The following is a 26,804-nucleotide window of genomic DNA, read 5'->3' on the forward strand; positions in this document are numbered from 1 at the left end:
AGTATTCCACTTTTTCACCCTGCACTTTTTACTGTTTTCTCTGCTCCTAACACATTTGATTCAACTATTTAACCTTTACTAAGTTAAAAGACACAGCAATAGGCAGTGAAGTCAGTTTTCAAGGACCAGAGTAGAGAAATGTGATGTTTAATTGTCTTTCAAAATAAATCCTTCATAATACCTCCAACAAATAACATAAACACCACAGCATACATTTACCATCAAAACCAGCAGGAATCGCAATACACATCATACATGCACCAGAAGACTGTGTATGTACACCAAGGCAACATACATGAACACCAAACCACTATGCACGTACCTTAAAAAAACACTGCAGGTATGTCAAAACAGCACACACGTACTTTTAAATACCTTGCATTCCCCAAAACACTGGGCAGGTACACTAAAACACAGTAAATATACGCTAACATGCCATGCATGTTCCACAAACAGCATGTATGAACTGTATGTATGTTTCTACATGAACTTTTGTATGAACTACAAATACCATGCATGTACCCCTAAACACTTTGCTGGTACACTAAACACCATGCATTTTCAAAACACTCCACTATGTCCCATACATGTATCCCCAAATGCCATGCATATTCCAGAACACTGTACTCTGAACCACAATGTGTGTACCCCAAACAACATGCATGTATGCCAAATCATACATAACATTCTCCATTTTTTTCCTGCAAATAGGAAAAAAAACAATTGAACATAGGCCATGTTTGTTTAGCAGTTACTGGCAGCTGGAGGTGCAATGACCCTTACCAAAGTCCATCTGAAGAGGAACTGAGCGTATTAGCAGCATGCTGGTAAGTTTTCTACTCTTTTGCAATTTTAAACACAGACTATGTTTCAGTTCACTGGTATTATTTAAACTCTTTGTTGTTATGATCAAAATGTATACATTAATACGACTAGATTTTGTGCTTCAGAATGGAGCAAGCTAAACAGTGCAATTTGACAATACATTGAAGTAGTCTACATGATATCATGAATTTTGATCAACACAAAAAATTTAGATTTACTTGGTTCACATATGCACCATCATTATTCTAAACCTTAGCAAATGTTATTAATATGTTTATACATTACTATTTTTATTTATTATCTACATTATCACAGACACTCAGAGGTGTAGATGTGGAGCCTCCTCCCATTGGGTTGCAGCTGGAGTTTCAGACCCTCTTCACTCCTGAAGCTCTGCAGTTTCTGCATGATCTGTGCTCTACGTTCCAGCCAGAGGTAGACAGGGTGAGTAAACAAATATTATATACAGTATATGTACAGTATATGTGGTGGTGTGGCACTGAATGTGACAATTCCCTGTTATTCTCATTAGATCCTAAAACTCAGAGTTCTCAAAAAGGTTCAGCTGGACCTGACCGGAGAGCTGCCAGACTTCAGAGCAGACACAGCTCACATCCGTAACAATCCCACCTGGAGGGTCAGCCCTGTCCCTCAAAGACTGAGGTGCAGACATGTGGACATTGGTGACCTTGCACCCTGTGATACGCAATGTCTCATTCAGGGCCTCAGATCCAAAGCCCAAGGACTACAAGTACGTAAGGCACAATAACTTAATTTAATAAGAGCTGATCAGCCATAACATTAAAACCACTGGCAGGTGAGATGAACAGAATTGAATATCTGGTTTCAGTGGCACAGGCAAATGTGTGCAATATATTAGGCAGCAAATGAACAGTGAGTTCTTGAAGTTAAAGGGCCCCATTTAAGCGATCTATTTAGCAAATTTACCGGAACACATCTCATTTTAAGAAAACTACGTCCATCTGCATATATTTATTTTTTAAACTCTGATGCAAGGCGTGGAAATATACTGTTAATCAGATTTAGGAATAGCATTGTGATGTGCCTTGCATAGAGTATAAGATAGGGGCCAAATTGTTAAAGCAGAAAAGTGGGTAGGCATAAAAATAATTTTGAGCCATTTTGACAAGAACCAAACTGTGATGGCTAGACACTCAAAACATCTCCAGAAGATCCATCAGGTTTTGTGGGGTATTCCCTGAATGCAGTGGACAATAGATACCAAAAGTGCTCCAAAGAAGGACAAACAGTTTAGTGAACTACAGATCTGCTTCCAGCATCTGTAATGGGGCCAGTATCACAGAAGCCTTTTGGAGTCCATGTCTCAAATACCATGACAGGACCCAAACAGAATTAATAATCAATTGCTTTGGTATCCCACATGCTTGCTAAGCTGTTGCTTAGCTGTACCTTAGAAGTTTCTTGCTGGTTGCTATAGTGTTGCTATGGTGTTGCTAAGCTGTATGTAAGGAGTTGCTAGCTGTTTGATATGATGTTGCTAGGTGGTTGCTATGATGTTGCTATATGGTTTCCATGCATCAGTGATTCAAAACTGTTGCTAGCATAATAGGGCCTAAACGATTTTAGGAGTAGTAACATTAATATTAATGATAATATATTTATTTTTAGCACCTTTCACACATCAAAATATAGTTTTTTACAATGCAAAAAAAATCATAAAAAGAAAATGTTTACCTGATAATAAAAATGCAAAAAATAAAGCAACCGTAGAAACAAATGCAAATAAAAAGCCAATAAGAATGCAGGAAGAAAACAAATGTACGGTAATAAAACATTTAAAAAAGGAAAACAATGTATATATAGTTAACACAAAAATAAAAATATGTTAAAAATATTTGTAAAAAAAAAAATCTACCAGGCACAATCAGGCAGTTGGAATTAATATTGTTGAATAAAATAGCTATATTTATTAATATATCTAGTTATTGTTGTTGGTAGTGAAGCTTTAAAAAATCTCTGATCACAGAGGTAGAGAGTTAATCCAACAGGAAAATGTAACATGTGATGTAAATTACAGAGGGATGGCAGTACAGATAGGCTAAAACACAGATACAGCGTACAAACTACTTTTCCCTGAGAAAGATCTTCAGTGTCAGGGGTTCATTTGATTACCTAATATGCACAAATATGGTTTCAAAACAGAAACATTTTCTTTATCTGTAGGTTGATTTTGATGATGGAAACTGTCCAACGTACCACAATCAGATTAAAGGCATTTATAATGTGTATCAGGCTGTGCACAACCTGTTTCATGGTAAGTATTAAACTGAACTGGGGAGCTACAGAGTGTGTGTATATTATAAATATATATATATATATATATATATATATATATGTATATATGTATGTATATATGTATGTATATATGGACAAAAGTATTGGGACACCTCTTCATTCACTGTTTTAAGAGATATACCATAAAACTCATTACCATCCATTTTGGTAATGCCGGTACTGCTAAAAATCTTATGTTGGTGAACCAGCTAATCCATTAGACTCAAACACTAAGCTTTGTATGCTGGTCATGCTGGGTTCTTTGCAGGGTACTAAGAGAATTTGAACCTGTTTAACTACACAAAGTGTCCATGTTGATGTTTTATTTTTATTTACCCTGCATAAGATTGTGTTCTGCTCCCCCTGCAGTTTCTCTGTACTATTTATTTCCACTACAGCTTATGTTTTTCAACTTATATCTGCACTATTTGTTCATGTTCCTCAACCAGATGCTCCTCCTATATCTCAGGCCCCGGTCCTGATGCTACGACCACGCGCGTGGAACATGGTGGAACACAATATGATGGTACTGAGACTGGCTTTGCTTTGCTGCATCCTATTTATAAAAGTTATGCTTATTATATAAATGTATCATAAATGCCCTGACCCACAACAATTTTACAGGAGAAGAAAGAAATCTTCTTAACTTTCAATGGAAGTCAGAGTAAAAAGATTTTATTCCAAGTAATTTTGGAGCATTTCTATTGGTCCATTCACCATGTAAAACATCTGTAGATTTATATTATGGTAAAAAGTGCAATACTGCAAAAAAATGTATAAGTACTTGTATATATGATATACTTTTTTTAAACTCTGATTGCCATGAATAAGAGATAGCAGTGTGTGTGAGGCTCATTTATTTTCAGTGTCTCCCTTCTTCCTACAAAATGTCATTAGCATGTTTCTGATGTAGTGGCCAATATAAGTAGGTACAATGTAAGTTTTCTAATAATCTGGGGTTTACGTCTGCATGTTTTGTGAATGTATGCAGGTAAATGGTCGGCAGGTCCCTGGTCCGCTCTTTGATTTCGGCCTGCTGATGTTTCATAATGCAAAGCTGTTGCTGGAGAACCAGAGTGGCCCATTCTTCTACCTGTCCAAGGTCAGAACAGCACAGACAGTATAGTAGCATGATTCCAATTTGCACAATTATTCACTTATTCCAGATGTAGCTAAATATCCAAATATAGCTGCTGTAGTTTAATGTCTAAGCTAAGGTTAACAACACTAGCAAACACTACAGGCACCCCCAGTTTTTCCATACATATGCACTATTTAAACATTTGTGGACACCCCTAATAACAAATGCATCTAGCTACTTGCTCCTATTGCTGACACAGATGTACAGATGGACATACACATTTTTCTAGGACGTAAGTAAGTATTGTCAACATAGTAGGAAAAGCAGAAAGATCATTTGGTACCAAGAAGTGGTGCCAGAAGTGTTACAAAATCTATACATACTCTATACCAATAATACATTGGTTAACCACTTTATCTCTTAATCAGAATAGCATATGTTTTCATTAGATGTTGAGAGAGCTGGAAATCAAGCAGCACATACTGGTTGACTAGTTTGGTGAAAGCTGGCTGCAGAAAATCGCCTGTCCAGCTTAGGCTTATTTTCAGACAAGCATAGGGTATCTTTTTGAGTGTGTTGGTTTGGCTGGTCTGCAAGCATGATCAACCTGACTAAGCTAAAAAAAACAGTATGACTATGCTTGACCAAATGCAAAATACACTAAGATTTCCAACATAGGGTTTGTCATGTTTTCATCTGGATGACTAGCTTTTCGACCATCTTGACCATAAGATACCTTCTTGCCAGCAGTTGGTCTTTTTTCAGCTAGGATTGTTGGAGCAGTATGTTCAGGACCAGCTAAACCATGGGATTTCAGAGGAAATATAAAGTGCACTATCAATTCCAGTTTGTAGTCTCATAACGTGAAGAACTCTGTAGAGAATCAGCATAACTTGATTGTCCTGTTGATTCATTCAAATCATCATAAAAGCCTTCAAAATCCCACATTAAAAAAAGACACACATTAGCATAATGTTGTTTAATTGTGTTTTTTTTAGGTTGAAAGTCACCTGGAAGCAAAACTGTGGAATCAGATTTTTCTCTGGACAGAGGGGAAGGTAAAGATGTCAGTACAGCTGAGGTTAATGGTTCAGCTATTTTACTTTGTAATAAATCTGTAAAGTATATTATTGTGTGTTTCAGCTTGGTCTGCCGGTGGGCAGTGTAAAGGCAACAGTGCTGATTGAGTGTGTTTTGGCCTCGTTTGAAATGGAGGAGATTCTGTATGAGCTGCGGGAACACTCTGCTGGTCTAAACTGCGGCATCTGGGATTATTCTGCTTCCTTCGTCAATAAACTCGGTCAACTTCTACTTTAATACCAGTAAAGATTAATTTGAGGACCACTTTAAAAAATGCCCTTCTAAAGCTTATTTATTAGACTTTATAAAGAGGGAGAACAAAAATGGCACCACAAAATCTGGGCGAAAAATAAGAAATTAAAAAGCACAAAGGTTTCGCACCTGAGAGACCAGAGGCATAGTCCAACTCGACTACTTATTCTCCCAAAACAAGTGTCTCAGACCGCTTTAATAAGTTTATAGTAGAGCCTTAAGAACTAGAAGCAGCACAGATATTTCCCATTACACCATGTAATTAACTAGATCAGTGCCTCACAGCTTGACAACAATTTAGCTACTCCATGTAGTGAAAAACTCTGTAAAGTATTATTTAAATCATTTTTTGCAGAATAGATGTGTGTGATGTTCTTCAAACTCACATCTCTGTGTAGCACATTGTTTTTTAAGAGTGTAGTCTTATAATAAAGTGGTACCATGACTTGAATGAAATATTTCAATGGTACCTACAGCTAATAGGTTACCGACGCCTCTGCCCCCTGCAGGTCACCGGGCTGAGTTCCTGCTCCCTGACCGCAGCAAGTATGTGAATATGGAGAAGCGTTTCCTGCGCAGCTACATGGACCTGCTGGTACAGACATGCCATCGCAGGGGAGCCTTGGCAACCGGTGGCATGGCAGCATTGCTGTTGCCTGGAGACAGACAGAGTGACCTTTACAAGACCGTAGTGACCACTGTCACCAGGCAAGAGACAAATCACACTTAGTGCACACAAGAGTTAGCTAGTGGTAGTTTTTATAGTGGGGGAGTGACCACAATAAGATGGACAAGGCTCTGCTCTGGACCCGCCCCCCACATCAGGCACTACCACATAAGTACTGAATAATTTACAGGGGAATAAGGAAAGATTTACATATTGAATATTAATTATATATACTTTAGACTGAAGCTGCTGGAGATCCAGGCGGGGGTTGACGGCTTCATGGTTTATGACTTGGACCTGATTGAGCCCATGCAAAATGTAAGAGCAAAATGTAACATCATGAATGATCAGTTTCTCTCACCCACCTACATTAAAACCTCATCCTTCATCTCTTTCTCATCCAATCAGCTGTTTCGAGCTTATTCGCAGGGAGAGAATCAGCTCCAGCAGCTACGAGATGACATCACTGTGACCCCTGAAGACCTGCTTACTATGCCAGCGGTCAGTCAAGACAGATCATCCCAGATCAAGTGGTTGCTAGGTGGCTCCAATGGTGTTGCTAAATGATTTATTAATGATTGTGTCCATGGTGGTTCCAAGGCAATTGATATGGTGTTGCTCAGTCATTGCTATGGCTGTTATGGTGTTGCTAAGTTGTTGCTCAGTGGTTGCTATAATGTTGCTAGGCTTTGTCCTATCTGATCCTTTGCTCCTTTGATTCTTTTGGGTTACTAGGTTTTGACACTAAGTAACTGCAAGGTGGTTGCTATGGTCTACTTTAGCTACCAACACCATCGAAAACAATACATTATCATAGTAACCACATCTGCTGTAGTTTCAAAGGTGGTTGCAAGGTGATACCTATTGTGTTGCTAAGTTGTTGCTAGGGTATCTTATTGCTATGTTCTATCTGATCCATTGCTCTGTGGTTTCTATAGTGTTCTATAGTGTAAGTCTCTAAGTGTTTCCGAGTGGCTCCTAGATGGTTATTATGGTGTACCTCAGCAACAACCTTGCAACACCATAAAAAAAAAACACATAGTAACACCTTAGCAACCACTTCAAATACCATAACAACCATCCAGAATACCAAAGCAACCACTTAGCATGCAACTAGCTACCACCCTGGAAACCTAGCATACTGATGACAGCATTGTGGGTTCAGTATCTTGGTTTGGCAAGTTGCCACTGCTGGGCCCTTGAGCAATGCCTTATTAAAAGCTAGCCACCTTGCCAGGCATGTGTGCTTCCTATATATGACTGTGTGTTCACTGGATGGATGGGTTAAAGGCACAGGCCCCTTTCCAAACAATTTGCTAAAATTATTCCACTTGTTCTACAGATTGATACTCTTCAGAACTATTATAGGCTGCATTTTGATCCAATAGCTACAGTTTCAGCATAACTAAATACAATATAATTACAGTGCAGTCTCTCAGATGATGTTCTCTCTGCAGGGCGGAGTCACACTGTACGGGCTGAGGTACAACATTGCTGTTGGTGTGCTGTTTATCAACGCTTGGCTTTCAGGTGAAAATAAATGTCATGTTTCTTTGCTTAAAAATGGCAATAATGATTTGGCTCCAAATTTGTGCCCACCCCTTCTTATGAATGTACTCAGCTACTAGGTTGCACCCATAGCTGACACAGATTTTCAAACACACACACACAGTTTTCTTGGCCGGTGTTCTGTAGAATTATGCTACCTGTCGATACGTGCTTCCTAAAGGTACTGCGCATGCGCTGACCAACATTTTTTAATTATTTCTCGTTTTCTATCTTTTTGTTTTCTTGGGGGGGGGGGGGTTATGTGCATTAAACAACCTGGACTCACTATAAATGCACAAAAGTGTAAATGGATATTTATATTAATTAATACAACCATTATTATTAAAAAATATATACACTGTGAGCTGATGTATTGGAACTGAGTCGCTGTGCTATCCTCCGAGTGCGCTGTGATGCTACTCGGCAATGCTGCATCAGCAGCAGTTCAAAAGGAAGCGGTGGCTGACTTCACATGTATCGGAGGAGGCATGTGTTAGTCTTCACCCTCTTGATGTGTTGGGGCATTACTAGTAATAGGGGCAGTCCTAATGAGTGGGTTGGGTAATAGGGATGGGCAAAGCAGCTCTTTTAGATGAACTGAATCATTAGAATCAGTTCAGAAAAAAGTGCTTGGCACGAGGAGCCTGCGACACCTCAGTACATTTAGTGAACGAATCACAAGTGAGTGAACGGGACCATCAGAACGTTCAGTGAACGGAGCACACAGTGAGTGAACTGGAGCCCTCAGCCCTGAGTAACAGGTTCAGTGAACGGAGCACACAGTGAGTGAACGGTAGCGCTGTCAGCACTAAGTAATAGTACGTTCAGCGAACTGAGCACACAGTGAGTGAACAGGAGTGCTGTCAATACTGAGTAACAGTATGTTCAGTGAACGGAGCACACAACGAGTGAACTGGAGCACCTTCAGCACTGAGTGGCAGTACGTTCATGTAACTCATCACTGAGCAAGCAACCTTCCCTCACAATGAGAGTCTCCGCCACCAGATTTGCGAGTGATTCAGTGATTCACAGACCAAACAGCAGTTTCTCTGCCGGCCTGCACGGAAGTGGAAGTTATTCCATCCAGTATGTTTACTCAAATAATTCGTTCATTCAAACAATTCGTTCGCGAACGACACAACACTGTTGGGTAATTGGCTGTGCAAAATTGGGAAAATTTGATAAAAATAAAATTATAAAAAAATAAAATAATAACCTCTTATTGCCATAACTTTACCATGATACATTGATTTATGCTATCCAAATACACCAACCTACATCCACTGGGAACATGATCTGATATAGTGCAATTTTTTGTATTTGAACAGTTAAATAAACACTAGGGTAGCACAGTTTGACAGGGTAGCACAACTTGACAGAACACCGGCAACAGACGGAAGGCACGATACACCAAATCCATCGCAAGCAGACAGACACAGACAGACACACAAACACATTCACTCACACCTAGGGGGCAATTTCAGCTGTCTTTGCAGGAAACCAAAGCATCCAGAGGAAACCTATGCAGACAGAGAAAGAATGTGCAAACTCCACACAGAAAGACCCGGGTCACCCCAGCCGGGAATCAAACCCAGGCTGTCTTGTTGTGAGGCACTAGATTATAAAGATTATATTTCTGTTACTGAAACATTAATCACTTAAGTTGATAACGAATAGTAATTCAAACACTTTATTTATGATCAGGTTACACTACTGAGAACTGAGCATGCTAAGAAAATTAACAGATTTTAATATAAATCGTGTGTGCCAGTTTGTCTGAAAGAAAAAACCTAAAATCATTTTATCCAAATTTTTAATATGAATGTATTTGTACACAACATTCCTAACTTTTTTTTCCTAACTATTGCAAAGATACTCTTATTTTCACCATTTTAAAATTGTACAATGTTAAAAATTACTGTATCTGGCAGGCAGGGGGCATTTCTTCTACAAAGGGCAGGTGGAAGACTCTGCCACTGCAGAAATCTCCAGATCTCAGGTGAGGTCTTCAGGTATTTTTCGTTTATTAAAACAATAAATGCAGTGTTTGAAAAACATAAACTTCTTCTCTACCCATGGTATAGGTGTGGCAGTGGATTCGGCACCAGGTGAAACTGGAGGATGATGGGAGGTCAGTGACTCGGTGGCTGGTCAGAAGTTTGACACAAGGCCTGATGGTGGATTTGAGGGCTGCGAGTTGTCAGACACAGAGGTAGAGTTGCTACCACTCATATCTACTGACACTACAGCCAAAATACATTTTCAAAGCAATCTTTACGTGGATATGCCAAATATCAGGGTACATTAACTAGTCCCATGACTTGCTATGTCCCATGAAAGCTAAAGAACTTTGCAATGAGCTTTGGGAGGTGTGTGGGGGCTCCTGCATTGTATGTGGATGTGATTTCTGCATACGTGGACAATTCATGCCAGACGCTGCTGGTCACAATCACTACCGTCCACTGTGGGTGGTAATGCCTTCTATGATGGAATGAGTTGGTGTGGATGATTGTAAAATGTGTAAATTGTAAAGCGTCCTTGGGTTTCTAGAAAGGCGATATAAAAGTTAAACTTCATTCATTTATTCACCCTGTTATTAAATATGGATGCAATTTGCTTGTCGGTTTGCACAGATAATTTTACCCAAATGCTGCAGGTCACAATCATTACCATCAATGTGCTGTCCAATGTAGGTGATATTGCTTTTTAGGTTAAAAAATAAAAAAATAACCAAGAAATATGAAACCCCTATTAAGATTTGCTCAAGTGATGATTCACGTTGCCTTGCCATGAGCATGCTAGCCAGTGTTTTGCCACACTCACAAGATAACACCTCAACCTATACAGCTGTGAGCTTTCCTAAGCTGTTCCCTAAAATAACACTTCAGCTTACATTACTGCGGTCCCATGCTTTTTGGCCTGTCGTGTATGTTCGGGTGGTAGAACTGCTGACTGATGCGACTTTTAACATTCTTTTTCATTTTTCAGAGATGAAGAGAGGTTGACGACAGCCATGTCCATCTTTCTGGAAGTAGTCCAGAAGAGTGATTTTCCAGAGTTCCTTACTACCTACCTGTATCTGGACCACACCTTCCTGAGCTCACAGTCTACACATGAGGTCAGAGAGGTAGAGAGATCCTGCATGGCCAGGCTTTAATTACCAGGTCATCTGCATTCTTTACGCTCACGAACACTAAAAACCGTGCAACCTGTTACTAAAAGTGTTGATTAAATACAAGAAATATGATGCAAATCTGTTTCTTTTGATAAATGAAGTAAATGATAATGCAATGACCATTTACTTTAGAGAATGGATAGAAAACCTTGGATCATGTTGCAGCCAAATCTATCTACACTGCATTGCTAAAGTCACATTCATCACAAAAACATTTTAATTTGCCTTTCTTCTTAACCTTAGCAGCTGGTACACTGATTTTACATCAATCTCCCTAAAAAAATGTAACTAAAAAAACTAGATGCGTGGGATTACTCTGGATATCTCCATAATGAACACGGTGTTCAGACCGTGCCCACATTCACCAGCGAGTAATCTAGCTTGGAAAAAGTAGTAGCATGCAAAGAACGGCTGTCAGCTCTGCTGGGGCCAGATGCTGTATAAATGACCTTCACACTTAGAGGTTTCCTGTTTTTTTCCTCCTGAAACTAGATAAAGAAAAAAATGGATTTAATGGCTATTGTGACTCGTTAAACAAAACGAGAACACTAAAGAATAAGTGTTTTAAACTGTTTGTCGATCCCATAAAAAACATTTTAGAGCATGTAAATGCAGGAAAAGAAATGCATATTCTTGATGTTTTATATGGACCTATTCACTTATGATTATGTATTATAGCATTTTGGTTATAATGTAATGGTTTTTGCTGACTACTGTTGACAAAAATTCAGTTACCCCCATTTAGCAAAAGGAACAAATCATCAGTATTAACCAATCAATGTAGTGTTTTTTTATTTTTTTAAGAAATGTCAGAACCTTTTTTTCCGACTGGCAGTCTCAATCATGTTTTATTGTTATAAAGTTAAGCAGAGAAGAGATCAAATTAATTGCATCTCTGAATTTGTCCACTTCGAGTGAATGATGTTGGGTTGTTGTGGCACTTTTGGTGTGAATGCATGGTTAAGCTTCTGTAGCAGTGTAAAAGTTGTTAACACTTACATCTGTACTACAAACATGAAGTACCAAAAGTGGCTCCTCTATCCCATTGTTCGAGAAAAACCTTTAAAGCACCTTTATTTTTTTTTGAGAGTGCACAGTGCTGCCTCATGATCCAGGCCACACTGTGATTGGGTTAGTGTAAAGATAGAATATGGTTACTGAAAGAAGAAAGAAAGACAGAAAAAGGTGATTATGATGCACATGATCAGACATTTACATTCAGTTTACTTAAATTCAGTTTCGGTTTTATTTGTACTGTTTCGAGTGTCAAACGATGGAACCGAGTTCAGACAGTGGTATGATCGGCAGGCTCGTATATCGTGGGAAAAATGACAATTATTCAAACCAAATTATGGAAAAACCAGTGAGACAGGGGAAGAAAAAATAAAGAAAAAAAGGAAACAATGGTCAGTAAAAGACTTGTAGAGCTACTACCACAGCTCAAACAGATGTTTACTGAATAACCAAATTCAGGAGGAGAGAAAAGAAACAAAAGAGGAACAAATGGATGAAAACAAGAAATGAAAAAAAGAGGAGATGCATGTCTGCGTCTCCCTCAGCACTCCTGGTGAACCTGTAAAATGCTCAGATTTTCAGCACAATCACAGTTTTCTTCTGGCAGACAAACTGGGCCTCTGCACTCTGACTGAGTGACCACCAACTGGCTGTCTCTGGAACTGTTCTTATAATAACCTAGTCTTAATATTTTAATTGAAAACCCTGCCCCCTTCACCCATCCCTCCCAAACCAAAGGTTCTTGCAACAGGTGCCACCACCGTCGTAAGTTCTTAAGCTCCACCCCAGAAGGTTTGGCACACAGCCACTAAAGTCAAACCAGGACTACAGGACCAAGAGTATTGCTCCTTGATAACTTTTTTTTGTTCTCTTTAATATTCTTTTATATAAATTACTCTTAAAAACATGAGAAGGAGGTGCATGTATCAGGCGAACATGGAATCAAGTTCATCATAACCATTTTTCATCCACGTTCCATTCTCTGCATACATGCCACTTATTGGTTATTTGTGTAGGATTAGTTATTAGCCATATTAAAAAAAAGAAAAAGAAAAGGAAGAGAGAGAAAAAAAAAAATGAAACAGTAACCGAACATAAAACAGATATCCTTTCCATCCCCCATCGCCCTGTGGCTTGCACGTCTGTTGCCGATGCCGGAAGCTGAAGTCCTGGTCTGGTCACTACATTACAGTGACAGCCTCCATGTCTGGGTGTCTGGTCTTGAAATGGCAGCCGGCCACCAAAAGAAAAAGAAATTCAAACAAAAAGAAAACCCACAACCTTCTTTTGGCTCCGTGCCCATCTCTCACAACCCCTCACATCTCATTGGTCATGTCCTCGTGGTCGCCGGACGATAAGTCTCCGTTAGTGGTAATGGCAGCGTTGTCTTGGTACCCGGGGGGCATGAAGGCGAGACTGTATGGGTAGAGCCCGTGGCAGGATGCGCGGTATGCTTCCAAAACTTTCTGCTGTTCCGAGCCCAAGCTACCATCCTTCAGAGCCTGCAACACCTCAGTGCATATCTGACACACACAACACACAGGAACACCGATTAATAAAGTTGTATAGTACAAAACCTCAACCTTAAAAGATCGCACATGTGAGGTGTTCGGATTAATCATCAATTTTGTGTTATTACAACACTAGTGGTGGTACCTGTATGGTTCTGCCAGTGAGGGACTCATCCAGAGAGGTAGCCAACTCTGCAGCCATGCTCTCAGAGGAGGGGTCCAGATAAACCATCATCTTTGCAGCTATGCACACAAACACACAAATAGTTCTTTAACACCATAGCACATTTAATAATATTCACAAATAAAAATAACCATTTTAGAACATGATCATGATTTTTAGAAAAGACTGATAATTCAATTATTTTGTCAAGAAATTATTTTTGGTCTATATAAGTGAAAACAAGCACATATTTTCAGTTTGCGTCCATGTTTAACAGTAATTTATTGGAAATGTATGTACCTGCTACTCTGTGGGGTATGGAGTTTGTGTGCTTGCTCAAGAAGTTCTTATTATATCTCTTAGGGTCACTCTCTCCAAACAGCCGTGTGATCTCCTGCTTCAGAACAGTTTGCACAGGTTCCGGGAGACTCTTATTGTCAGCCACTGTGAACACAACAAACACAACAAATTACAACAGCCCAGAGATTTAAAATATAACAGCCAGGGTCTCCAGGAAGGATATGACGTGTTCGAGTAGAAGTGAGTGTACATTTACCTCCTTTGAAGAAACGGATGAGGCACTGGTGAAGCCAGGGGTGGCCTGGGTCCATAGCAAAGGCTCTCTTTACTGACTGCAGCATCAAAAGATACTTCTCTAAACAGAAACACACACAAAGGTTGGTAACTTGCACTTTTACTGGAATACTTCCACATGTAGCTCCATTTTTGCAATTCTGTATAATATAAAATGTACAATGCCTGATATTTCAAGCAAAAAAGCTAGTCAAAACAGATTAAACTACACATGGACCTTTTTTTCTTTTTAGCAACACCCATATCTTATAATGAATAAATTATTAAGATGCTGGATCAGCCCTGCTCACCTTTTCGGAGGTAGATCTCAAAGGCCAGGAGGTGAGTCTCAATTTTGTTCCTCACCAGGTTCTTCAGAGGAGTCAGAAACTTAACAGCTTCTTCTAGGGGATTTTCAGTCTACCAAACCACAAATCAAACAATCAGCTCCATTCATACAGAAAAACACTGGGGAAGAGTACATTAGCACAAGATTATGCTCATCACTTACCTTCGCCAGTTTCTCAGGTACAAGTTCCTCTTTAGGTCCTCCAATCTCTTCGTCATCCTCTTCTTTCTTCTTCTTCTGATTCTTTAGTTGTTTCTCCTTTTCTGCATTTTTCTTCTCCTCTTCTAACTGAGCTTTCTTCTGTGCCCGCCTCTGTTTGTTCCGCAGTTTCTTCAGTTCCTTATCCGTCAGGTTTGCTTCAAAAACAAAAATAAATTGTAATTATGTAAGTATTACAATCAGGTATCTGCAAATATAAAAATTAATATATTAACCTCTCATTGTGGTAAATAGTTTTTTACTGATATAAAAAATAGTGTCCAAACAATGTTCAAATCGTGTTGTTTTAACAGCATTTGTTTAAATTTTTAAATACAAAATTTCTTATTTTTAAAATAATTTTCATGTAACAATTTAGTGGCCAATTGTTTGGTTTAAAGCTCAACCACTAGAGGTCAGTGTTGTACTTGTTTATCACATCATTTCACTGTTTTGACTAAAACGTTTCAGTAACAAGTTTTTTTTTGTAGCTTTCATTGAACTGAATTATTGTGTACAACTGTGTGTGAGTTTATGTAAAGTGTACGCTGCATTACTATTGTCTGCCTGGGACTCCTTGCTGTCGTCGGAGAGCGGGTTGTCGTGGAGGTTGAGGTAGATTTGGATGGCGGTACGTGCAGCTTTGAAGTAAAACGGGTGCATGCGCAAGACATCCTCCAGCTTTAGCAGAGCCACGTAAGAGCGTAGGGTCATCTTTCTCATGCAGTACGTATGGAAGTCAAACTGGTCATCTGTTATTTCTACAAAGTGCTGGAGAGACAAAGTGTCAGATTACTTAAAACTAATCAAAAAGAAAAGTATATATACATTAATCCACAGTGAAGTATTTGTGGTCTGGCTGCAACATCACTTACTCTCTCAATTTCATGGCACTTTTTGAGCGCCTCACCACATTTGTTCATGGACTTGTATGCCAGAGCACACTCTGTCTGGAACCACATACACTGCATCTCATTAAGATTCTCCACCGCAGACGTCCCTTCCTGCAACACAGAACAATTGTTTAAAATTAAAAAATAATACTCTGTAAAACTTGAAAATTTGAAAAATACCCCGCAATGGACAGCAAGTGTTTTTACTCAGTAAAAAAAAAGTAGTGATTCTCCAAATCCCTCTTCAAGAAGTCTATTATAGTTATTACATTATTATAGTTTCAGAGCTTAATGTTGGTAAACCAGATGTACTGCTGATGGAATTAAACACATCCACTGGGGCACTCTGGAATTAACCTTTTTTTCTTAAGACTAGCTACCAGAATATAAAAAGCACTTTTTTTCCGAATGAGAAATTCCTGTTTTTACTAATTTTACATTTTCTTTTTTTCATGAAAGTAAAAGCTCCTTTATTGCTGAAATTCTGTAACATATAAATAACACACGCAAGAGATTGAAAATTCTGCTGTGTATGTTTAAATGCGCTTCTGTGCAGCAAATTGAAACTTGTTACAAACATCATACTGTAAAGGTGAACACTACTCATGATTACTGAAAAAGTACAGTGTCAAATTAATCACCTACACTCACACACCAAAAACTTTATCTACTAACCCGTGTGAATTTGGAGCACATCTCCTCAGCCTCTTTAACCAGGCCTGCTTTCAGCAGGTATTTAGCGCATTTAGAATTGATAAACCGGTCAGCAGTGTCCAGAGCCTGAGCCTCATCCATCCAGCGAGCAGCCTCCCGAATATTCCCAGAATGCTGTGAAGAGAGATTTTAAAACATCTTTAAAAACTAGGACTGAATGTTTTTTTTTTATTATTAATCTAACATTTTTTTCCATACAAGTCAAACAAAGGACTAATTTATAAATTATTCTAAAGGTTTTCTTTAAAAATAAATTTACCATAATAATAACAAATACAAATCACTCTCTTTATGTTGTCTATTTTTTCTTTAATAATCTCCCCTAAAAAAAGAAACCTCCAACCCTTCTGCAAGCTCATAAGCAATTAAGCAATGCTTCACCTTGATTTGTTTCCTTTTTTTATTTGATGCCAAAGCTGAAAATACAACAGTGGTGTGTGGTTTGGTACAAATATTTTTGTAACTGAGTTGTTAGTTGTGTAATGATCCAGGCATGCAGTTTGCAAGCTTTATAACCAAAATACTCCTTATTCCTGCGTGCATGCAAGTTTTTACCTTGTAAATCTTGGCCTTAATGAGGAACAGCTCTATAAGAGTGGGGGTGCTTTCGATTGCAGTGTTGATGTACTCCAGGGCAACACTATGTTGGTCGATGTAATCAAAATGCTGAGCCAGGAAATACTGCACCCACAGAAGTGTGGTCGGGGGTTCTGTTTTTCCATCATCTACACAACACAAGCAAAACAATCTGTTTCACCAAGCTGCATTTGACCACGACAAAAGCTTTTTAAACCATGTTTTTATATTCTAAATTTCTAAGTTTTATTCCACACCACCTATTACCTGCTATAATCTAATAAGAAGACAGGAAACTTGCTCACCATTTGGGTTAAACATTCGACAGCTTCTCAAGCTCTTCTCATAGCTGACCACTAACTCCTCAATGATTGACACCTGCCAACACACAAATCACAAGAGTAAACTTAATCACTGAAATTGAGGCTTTCTGAGTCACATTAATACTCACATCTTCACTGAAAGTTTAATCCCATCAGGTCTTACCTTCTCTTTGTCGGTGTAGAGAGATTTGAGGGTGGTGAATAAAGGAGGACAACCTTTACTGAAATTCATCCTCAAGTAACGGTCCAAACACTCTCTAAATTTCTCACCTGACAAACACAAAGAGACTGATTTTACCAAATAATGTCCTACAAATACAGGAATTCTGAATAATCTTTTGTTTGACAAGAGTCTAGAGCCTCCCAGCATTTCCAACAAAAACTAATACATTCTGTTAGGAATATTCAGCAAACAAAAGTTTCATTAAAAAATGGCAAAACACTATATATTAAAAGATTAATATGGGGGGGTATTTAAGTCATATTTGCTTTGTTGGTTAAAATGTTCAGCTTTCAATACATAGCTTTAATTAAAAGAAAAAAATATACATTTAAAAAAAAAAAAAAAAAAAAAAAAAACATTTTTAGTCTGGTACATTCTATCCATTAAACAGTAAAAGGCCCTGAAGTATGTTGGCCCATATTTTAACTGATATGAGTAAGATGCAGCAATAAAATAATACAGAAAATTAAGATTTATGAAGTCTTCTCTTACATTTTCTTTAAATAATTAATTAAAACAAGCATCACTTGAAATTTGCATTTGTGATACCACTTTTACTAATCACACACTTGCATTAATAACTATTACATACTATATCTGAACTATGGTTCAAGGTGTTGTCAGAACTGAACTTTTTAGAAATTGGAACTTACACTTCTGCTATTCACTCAGGATAAAGCTATTTTCACACTAAAGGGTTAAGCACATATAAACTAACGTCAAGAAACAACTCTCAACTGTAGCTGGCACTCACCATTGAGGAAGCTAAGGGGCAGTCGTCTGGGTACTAATCCCTTTGGGAACTTTACACAGGCATCTTCATAGATCTGCTGCCTCTCTTCTGTACTACCTAAACACACACAGAGCATACAGTCACAGAATCCACATTCAGGACATATACAGTAACATAAATGAAATCTCTTTACAGTAGTAAGTGTTTCTGTACCTGGATTGAGCGCACTTTCCAGACCCTGGTAATAGCTCCAGTTCTCTGGATTTCTCTCCTGTAGTCTGCGATAGACTTCAGTTGCCTCATCAGATCGATCCAACTTCAGGAATAGTTCTCCTGCAAAAACAGACACATTCCATTGTTTCCATTTTTCACGTTCTGAAGAATCTGGACGTAATTAACGTTGTGTCAAAATGTCAATGAAGGAGCCTATAAAATTTATCCATAATTATTTGGAATAAAATCTTTTTACATTGTTGAGAAATTAAGAAAGCTTTTGCCTTTTTTCTGTAAAGATGCTGCTGAGGAGATGATCACAATTTGTATAGAAGAAGTGACACTAACATAGTGGTAGTGGTGGTGTGTTAGTGTTAGTTGTGTTGGTACAAGTGGATCAGGCATATCAGTGCTGGAGGATTTTATTTAAACAGTATCCACGCCCTACTGATATTTGTGGTGGTACAGATATTCAAATTGTGCAGTAAAAAAAATAAGATATTTACTCCTTTATTGCAAAAAATACACCATCACACACACCTTTAGTTTCCTCCACAGCCAGTTTGTCACAGATCTGTTTCTCATAGGTGGTCAGGTGGTCCAGAGCCTCTTTGAAATGCCCAGCCTCTCTCAGCACCTGATTCTGATACAGCAGCAGCTCACTGTACTCATAATCCACCTTATCTGGAGATGTCTGAAAAATACACACACACACAAACTCAATATTAACAGTGGTCTTCTCATTTGGCTAAAAACACACAACCAACAGTTGGATTTCAGTCAAAGCACAACAATCCAGTGTTGATTTGATTTAATATGGTGTTGTGAGAGCAAGTCTTTTCGTGCTTGTGCTCTGCGTCAGACAACACAGTTTAAAGACTGCCACAATCTATAAACCAACCTCATCTTCTACATTAAGAATATCACAGCTTTAGTAGCCAAATAGTGATTATTTGTGGTGGAAAACTGATGTACAGTGTCATAATCTAAAGCTTAAAACTAAGCCACATTTAGTTTCATAAAATAATAATAGCAATAATGCTGGATGATAGAGCTGAAACTCATCACTTATACATATTGTTTTAATGTCACATACTTATGAAATTTTCAACAACGCATTTTGCCATGCTGGATCTTTCAGCTCGCTGTGTGGGCATGTCCATGAAGTTTTTTTAATTCAAATGAAGCAACATAATTAGGGAATTGTAATGTTAAGCATGCGGTGGCTCTCTCCATTGAAACTAATAGGCGTTGAGGCTTAAGTGCTAGTGCCGTCAGTCACCCCCTGACTGGGGACCCAGCCCAGACTAAAATCCCCTACTACCAACAGAACAGAGACTTAAATACAGAGGTTACAAAAGTAGGCAGGACAGGGTGTGTGTTCAAAGCAGTATCCCAAATAACACAAAATAATGGTGAAGGTATCAGTAATAGGAATCCAGCTCCCTGACACAGGTCCTAAACGAGTGTGCCCTTTGGTTTATTGATTAACACCCGGTGCTGTGTAAAAATGATAAAGCAAGTGAAGTTACATTGCTGATTACAGAATATTTAAACTATACCCCACAACAAGAATGACAATAGTCTATATTGCCCTATTCTGAAAAAAGCTTCTCTACTCTCAATGAGGGGAAAAACATGTGATACCGATATTTCATATTTAAATATTAATGTACTAATAAATAGCATTGTGCAATACTGAAACACAAATTGTGTAAAGCTATTTAAGAAAAGTGTAGGACGTTTCAGTGGTACAAGTTTTCATAAGAGTTAATAGAGAACATTCCAATATCACACGTTTTGTGGGGAGGACAATACTACAACCGTAAAAAAGAGGAACTGCTTTAATCATTAGTGATGCACCCAATATTTGGCAAGTTCAGTTTTCAGTTTGAGGCCTTTGTTCCGAATAAAAGCGATAATTGTTGTAGGACAATTTAAATGTGGTCAGAAAATATAAAAATGTACATCTGTAGAAGAACATGAATTAGAGATTTATAAGTGCATTATTTCAGAAATTATTTTTGGAACTGTAATTTAAAATGATAAATCATCTTGTTTCAGGATCTTTTCATTTCCTTAACATCTAGTGTTGATTCAGTCTATTTAAGCAATTGGTTAAATCATAATCAGGAAGAGGAGAGGGGTGAAGGGCTCACATCAAAAATAAAAAGTAAGTGTGAATTATGATGGATAGGTTGAGGATATGTTTAAAGGTGAACATGCCTGCTGAGTTTTGCGGAATTCCTCGACTATCTTGGCTGCCATCTCATAGTCCTGCAGAAGGTGATAGGCAATGGCATAACCAATCCATGAGGCTCTCTGAGCTGGCCGCAACTGCAGCAGCTGGTACCTGGTCTCCTAAAATAAAAAGAGAAAGAAGGTTTCTAGAAACTACATTCACAACAACGTATGGCACACCAACCCAACATTTCAATTGTGGCCAAATAATAGATCAGTTCACTCTGAGCTTTCCAAATATGAACTTGTTCTCCCTTACCCTATAGCCCTCAAGATCCCTCATCTGGATCTGCAGCAGTGAGAGGTCTCTGAGGATTTGCAGATTGTCTTTGTCCCATTTCAGGGCATTCCTGTAGCACTTGATGGCCTCATCATACTTCTTATCTGAGCGCTGCAGCAAACCGTACACATGCCAACCTGAGTGGAAGAAGTCAAGGACTGGAGACAACAACTAATGCCAGGTACGCACAGCATGATATTCAGTCATCAAATAGCTGCACCCTTCAGACTACACAACTTGTAATAACTGATCAGCAACACTTTATCTTCCACCAGGAGAAAGAAAAAAAACAAAAACATCTGTCTGCTCTCCAGAATCACGCTTATCACAAATACCTGCAGTGGCCTCATGTCCCAAAAGAGATAAAAGAAGACATGTTAAGCATGCTAAAACTCCTCCATAACAGACGAGCGATGCAATATGTCTGTGCGCTGATTTGCAGCGAAAACACGGCAAAAAAAAGAAAAGAATACGAATGAGAAAATGAATAAAGAAAGTCATGTATAACTCCACCCTCGGCTTTCTCCTCTTCTTTTTGCTCTCCCTGGAAGTAGCTAGTCACTGTACTACCCTTCAGTCATTTTGAAATTACAAGGCCCAATCCCACTTCACCCCTTGAACCTACTCTGTTTTGCATGTTCATGCCTGGGGTAAAGGTGTCTCGATTCTTGCTGGGCCTGAGGAGTAAAGTGTTTGGGCTACATGGACCTTTAAACTGAGATTCTTCTCAGGCACACTCCAAACGGAGGGCTGTGAGAAATCACCGGCAAGATACAGCAGACAAGACAGCAGAGGCTGCAACACTTAAGGTGTAACAGAAAAATAAAAAGCTATTAAAAACTAATTTCAGGGGATTGGGACCAAGATATTTAATTGTTGACATGTCCAAGTATTACACATGCTAGACATCTGTCAGGGTAAACCTACTTTGGTTAGTAAAAATTCAAAACAAATTCTTCTTCTTAATTAACTGGAAGCTCTGTAAAGGATACAGACATGACTCTTCAGGTCATTGCGGAGGCCTCTCCTGACCAGATCATATGCCTCTTCTTTTCTTCCCAAACAGTTCAGAGTCAATCCCTTCATCGCCAGGGTCTCTGCAAAGGCAGACAGATTAAATTAGTGAAAATTATACAATGCTGAACTTCTGGGGGCACTGTGCAATCTTGGATCTAAAACACATTCAAACGTGATAGGGACCAACAAAATATCAGATTTTTTTTTGCATAATATTAAAACAATGTTTGGTTTCTCAAATTTCTCTAGCTATCTTATGTGATAAAAAAAAAAATACTTGCTAAAATTCTCCTTTAAACCCTCAAATGTGAATGAACAGGTCTAAACTGCTTTAAGCCAAAAAGACGGGCCAAAGTCTTATATCGGTTTTACACGTTTATATATGGATTATGTGGACTGGAGGAGTCAACTGAACAGTTTTATCAGGTTTCCATGAAAATGGGCAATTTAATGGAAATCATTCTTACCTCCATGTTCGGAAAACTTTGGGTTGGACAGGATCTGTTTACAGAACTTCAGCCCATTTCTGTATTGCTTGTGTTCATAGCATCTCTGAAAAAAAAGAGAAAGCGGGGGAAAAAAAAAACATTACTGATACTCTGCTATAGTCTACCTCAGATTTAAAAACAAACACACACACACAGTGTATTTTCTCTTCGTAAGCAACCCAACAGAACAGGGCTGAATTCATGACCTCTCCCAGTCGAAAACCTTGCGTGTAAATGCATTGAAAAGCTCCACTGTGTGAAAGAAACACCTTCTTTGATATCGAACATGTAGGCAACTGTGACTGTCATTAGTGTAACTAGTGCCACTAAAAATGCCAGAGCTCGTCACAGTAAGCTGCCTTAGACAGCAGCATGCTGATTACAGACAGATCCCCATCTATGCTGTCAGCGTGGCTATTTAGGCATCCACACAATTGCCTGCCAAAAAGCCACACAACAGTAATATGCAGGAATGCCCCCTGGCACGGGCTCCTCTAGGCGAGGGCTGTGGTCCAGTGGAGCACTGCTGTTCCCAATGGACCTGCAAATGGGGCAGTTACATTCCACTAAGACAGTCTTCCTTTTTTGATTTACACATCGATATAGAAAGCATTTTTAGTTATAAAACGTAAGCGCAAAACTTCCTAAAAACATCAACAGCCCATGTAAGACATACTGTCACATGCAGGTGTTAGTGGTTGGTAATAATATTGTATGGTAATATGGTAAGAATATTTCTTTAATATTGTTATAAATATTTAGTAAAGTTTAATTTGGCACAATATGTTCCACTGTCTACACAGTATAATATCACTTAATCTGTTCATACCATTATGTTTTTCTGACTACATAAAGCTGTATTTTGTATTATCCTTATTGAAGTGCTACCCTGCGTAACACTCAGATTCTACCGATTCCTGCTTTATGACAGGACTTTATGTCTTATCTAGCCTTTTGTTTCTGATGAACTTTTAACCCCCTCTTACCACTGAGTCCATTCCAAGTGGTAAGAGATGGGTATTTAAGCATGTGTCTCAAAGTAATAGGTTAGATCAGGCTGGTCCTACTTAAGACAAGAGGTCTTAAACAATAAAGCAATGCTTCACCCAGACTGGTCTCCTCTTTTTATTTCATGCCAAAGCTAAATATACGTCACTATAATTTTTTTTCTTGAAAGCATGCCTTCATCCTGTTTAATTAATTTACTGCAATACACTAAGTACAGATCACTGTACAAAATTTGCAGCAAAATGTGAAAATATTGCAAAAATCATACATTTATACATTTCCCCATCACCCTTTCCAACAGCAAAAAAATTATACAGAGCAAATAACAATCACAGCTAATAATCTCTATTGAAACATACACTAACAACTTAAAATAAGACCTTCAATTTAAAATAATATAAATAATGCAATTGAATCACACTCAAATTCAAAGCTGCAACACATTCAGTAACACAAGCAGAACATGAAATAGTAAGATACTATCATGACAACAAAAAACAAAAAAATTATTAATTCAATAATTAATAATCATTAATAATTAATTCAACAAATAATTCAAACAAAAAGCACACAAACTCACTGAAAAGCTTGATGTAAAATGCACCAGTTAATTGAACTGAACTGTGGCAATACGAACAAGACACAAGACATATTTAATGTCTCGAAAATCTACATTCTGTATACAATTACTACACAGAATGGTTAAAAACAAACCAACTGACTGCTGAGACATTGATTTAATGTTAAATGTGTGAGGATTTGGCCCAAACCATTTCTAAAAACAGTCTTAATGAATCATATTTTTAATGCATGACATTTTCGAAACAAACAAAAAAAAGTTTATTTATTAATCATGCCTTTTATTTTATGAGGAATTAAATGGTTTAAAGTTATGCACATCCTGGTAATTCATACCTATCACGGCCCTCAGATCTGCCTGTAAAGAATCCAGGGGTGTTTAATACAATTTTAATATCAAATATAGCTATATTAATAATAATAATAAAATATGTAATATAATATCCTCTTTGCAATTTTACAATATATCCTGTTTTGTCATACACATCATATTACCAGGCTCTTACCAACAGGGGTGTGCTATATCGTATTGAACAGAATATATTTGTTTTGTTGTTTACTGTAAAGCTTTAAGGGTACATTTTATAGAATTAGTTATGATTGCAGTTTAATAGCACTAAATATTTTACACTTTATTACTGTTCAACATTTTTTTTACAATATCTATTCTATAAAATGTGACCATTCAATAGTTTAGTAAGAACATTAATAACATTTAAATGCAGGAAGCAGTAAAGTGGCTGTGTGTATACGCTGCAGTACAAGTTAAGTTCTTACAAACGGAGCTGCTGACACCAGGTTTAGGTTACCAAGTTAAGACTATGTATACATATATTAGTCAAAGTGGCAGCGCATAGTAATGAATACAAAACTAACACCACTTTAGTCCATTCATTTACATCCAAATAACAGAAATGACACGTTGAAATGGTTCAACTGGACCTGATATCAGTCGGCCCAAGGAGTGAGAACTTGAACATCAGCACTTCAGAGGAGCACAGCCTACAAGCTGTCAATACACTGACGGCTCACCCGCTAGCATAGCTTAGCTTACCTACTGTCAAACTCCAATGACTTAACTAGCTTAGTTACCTGAACGAGTAACTAAACCATAAAACTGCTTTTTAATCAGATAACCAGCTATTATTAACATACTTTTTTATTTTATTCATTAACTTGTATCATTCTAAAAGCAATAAAATGAGCTAGCTAAGCCCCTGACTGGTCCCAAGGTAAGGTAGCTTAGCTGGCCAGCTAGCTGCTTACTTGTTAGCGACATTTACCAGTTACATAGCGTTAACTTAGCTCTAACATTTCAAAGCTAATGTACTGATTAAGGAACAATGTATGAAGACGCGTTTAAACAGTAATCAAAAAATGTAAACGTTTAAATTTGTTGACTGCATTTCGCAACTTCAGCGAAACTAAAGCCTCCTAGTGAGAGGCTAAGCTAGCCAGCTAACCTAGCTAACTAGCTAAGCTACCTCTAGCTATGTAGGAGAGCATGGGCACCTTTAGTAGCTAGCTAGCGTTAGCTAACTGGCTCTTACAATGAACCCAAAACCCATATACCTGAGCTAGCTAGTCAAGTTTAGTTAGCCGTTTAAGAGTTTAATGGTTCAGTTTGTAAAGCTATGTAGTTATCTACTCTCGTACAGACAGGTGTTAGTGTGTGTGTATGCGTGTGTATGTACGTGTAAGTGTGTGTTAATGTCAGCCGTTAAAGAGCCGAGGCGACTGACACACACACACAGTGGCCACCAATCCTCCTCCCTCAACTTACCAATATTCTCTTAAAGAGAGCGTTCTCTTTAGGCGGCAGCGTTATGGAGGGCATTGTTGCCTTGTGTAGCTTTGCTAGAACATTAAGCAGTGCTGAAGGTTCTACTCCAGAGCCCGGTTCTGTGTGTAAAGCGGCCGAACCGCGCTGGGTGTCGGACTGTGTGTCTTCACGTGGTGACACAAGGCCTGCAGAACCAAAATGGAGACTCGGGACACTGGCTGCGCATGCGCCTCGAGAGGAGGGCCCCCACACGGAACCAAAATGGAGATTGGGTGATAATCTGAGAGTGCAGTTATTCTGGGTCAGTTTCCCAGACAGATAGCAAGGGATTGGTTGTAGATTTTGTAGAAAATAACAATACAAAATGCTGTTTAGGTCAAAATTAGTCTTAATCCCTGTCTTTGGTAAGCAGCAAAGGTGTCAAAGGTATTCACATTCATTACTCAGGTAGAAGGATAGATACTAGGGATTAAATACTTCTGTAGAAGTTGAAGTATCAACTCCCCACTAAACAAAGAGACGTTGAAACGACGTCTTTTCTAGGTCATTTTTGCACGTCCAATTTTGGTCTCCTGAAGGTGCAGACTGTGACGCCAGACGACGTCTTTTTTCTGACGTCTTCTGCACGTCCAGTATTGACGTCCCCCAGACCTCCGGATAAGGGCTAATTCTAGTTTAAATTAAGTCGTTGTGGACGTCTTTTCTACGTGAAATTTACATGTATACGTTTTTATAGACCAACTACTTTGAGGCTCCCTGCATAACTGTAGTGCCATTTCAGACGGTGGCAACTGTTCCATTGTTCCAGCTTCAGCAGTTAACTGGAAACGCATACAAAGCTAAGCCAAACAATTACTGGAACAGGTTCACAACCTTCTGGAACTAGTTATGCACGTTAGTTATACACAATATGCTTTACAAATAAATTGCATTTCAACCCTCTCACTTTTTCCAAAACATGTCAACCTGCAAAGAACCAGT

At 38.4% G+C, this 26,804-nt stretch overlaps 2 protein-coding genes and 1 long non-coding RNA gene across 4 annotated transcripts; 2 read left to right on the forward strand and 1 right to left on the reverse strand.

Annotated features, from left to right (window-relative positions):
* Positions 1-130: 130 nt before the first annotated feature.
* On the forward strand, positions 131-11,016 carry mlsl (malate synthase-like). 2 transcript variants are annotated; one of them, XR_007440988.1, is made up of 16 exons: positions 131-827; positions 1,141-1,269; positions 1,358-1,576; positions 3,031-3,121; positions 3,591-3,667; positions 4,133-4,243; positions 5,221-5,280; positions 5,366-5,522; positions 6,064-6,262; positions 6,461-6,539; positions 6,630-6,722; positions 7,679-7,751; positions 9,254-9,375; positions 9,701-9,768; positions 9,854-9,981; positions 10,758-10,877. XR_007440988.1 is itself a non-coding variant. In XM_007229869.4 (15 exons), the coding sequence occupies exons 1-15, from the start codon at positions 822-824 to the stop codon at positions 10,924-10,926; spliced, it is 1,659 nt and encodes a 552-aa protein (XP_007229931.1). In that variant the 5' UTR covers positions 520-821; the 3' UTR covers positions 10,927-11,016. The 2 variants fall into 2 exon arrangements, 1 of the variants encoding a protein (XP_007229931.1); XM_007229869.4 differs by lacking the exon at positions 9,254-9,375 and having other exon boundaries at positions 520-827; positions 10,758-11,016.
* A 1,150-nt stretch (positions 11,017-12,166) lies between these two features.
* On the reverse strand, positions 12,167-26,027 carry naa15a (N-alpha-acetyltransferase 15, NatA auxiliary subunit a). The gene is made up of 20 exons (XM_007229870.4): positions 25,824-26,027; positions 22,433-22,517; positions 21,941-22,045; positions 20,928-21,085; positions 20,654-20,788; positions 18,968-19,121; positions 18,428-18,547; positions 18,236-18,331; positions 17,422-17,528; positions 17,241-17,313; positions 16,915-17,084; positions 16,321-16,473; positions 15,628-15,756; positions 15,310-15,523; positions 14,717-14,910; positions 14,517-14,625; positions 14,189-14,287; positions 13,933-14,076; positions 13,615-13,712; positions 12,167-13,481 (listed from the first exon to the last, which is right to left on the reverse strand). The coding sequence occupies exons 1-20, from the start codon at positions 25,875-25,877 to the stop codon at positions 13,275-13,277; spliced, it is 2,604 nt and encodes an 867-aa protein (XP_007229932.3). The 5' UTR covers positions 25,878-26,027; the 3' UTR covers positions 12,167-13,274.
* On the forward strand, positions 21,055-21,460 carry LOC125804818 (uncharacterized). Its single transcript, XR_007440989.1, has 2 exons — positions 21,055-21,129; positions 21,224-21,460. It is a non-coding gene; the product is annotated as an uncharacterized LOC125804818 (long non-coding RNA).
* Positions 26,028-26,804: the final 777 nt, after the last annotated feature.

Source organism: Astyanax mexicanus, chromosome 10 (assembly GCF_023375975.1).
Source record: "Astyanax mexicanus isolate ESR-SI-001 chromosome 10, AstMex3_surface, whole genome shotgun sequence".
In the NCBI taxonomy this organism is placed as follows: Eukaryota; Metazoa; Chordata; class Actinopteri; order Characiformes; family Acestrorhamphidae; genus Astyanax; species Astyanax mexicanus.

Bases quoted from the DNA above. Each gene is read 5' to 3' on its own strand.
- mlsl (XM_007229869.4), top strand. The intron at 1,577-3,030 runs GTACGTAAGGCA...CTTTATCTGTAG, and splicing joins CCAAAGCCCAAGGACTACAA to GTTGATTTTGATGATGGAAA. The intron at 5,523-6,063 runs GTCAACTTCTAC...TGCCCCCTGCAG, and splicing joins TTCCTTCGTCAATAAACTCG to GTCACCGGGCTGAGTTCCTG.
- naa15a (XM_007229870.4), bottom strand. From the start codon at position 25,877: ATGCCCTCCATAACGCTGCCGCCTAAAGAGAACGCTCTCTTTAAGAGA. The intron at 22,518-25,823 runs GTAAGTTGAGGG...CTTTTTTTTCAG, and splicing joins CTCTCTTTAAGAGAATATTG to AGATGCTATGAACACAAGCA. The intron at 21,086-21,940 runs GTATCCTTTACA...TCTTCCACTCAG, and splicing joins TGACCTGAAGAGTCATGTCT to GTTGGCATGTGTACGGTTTG.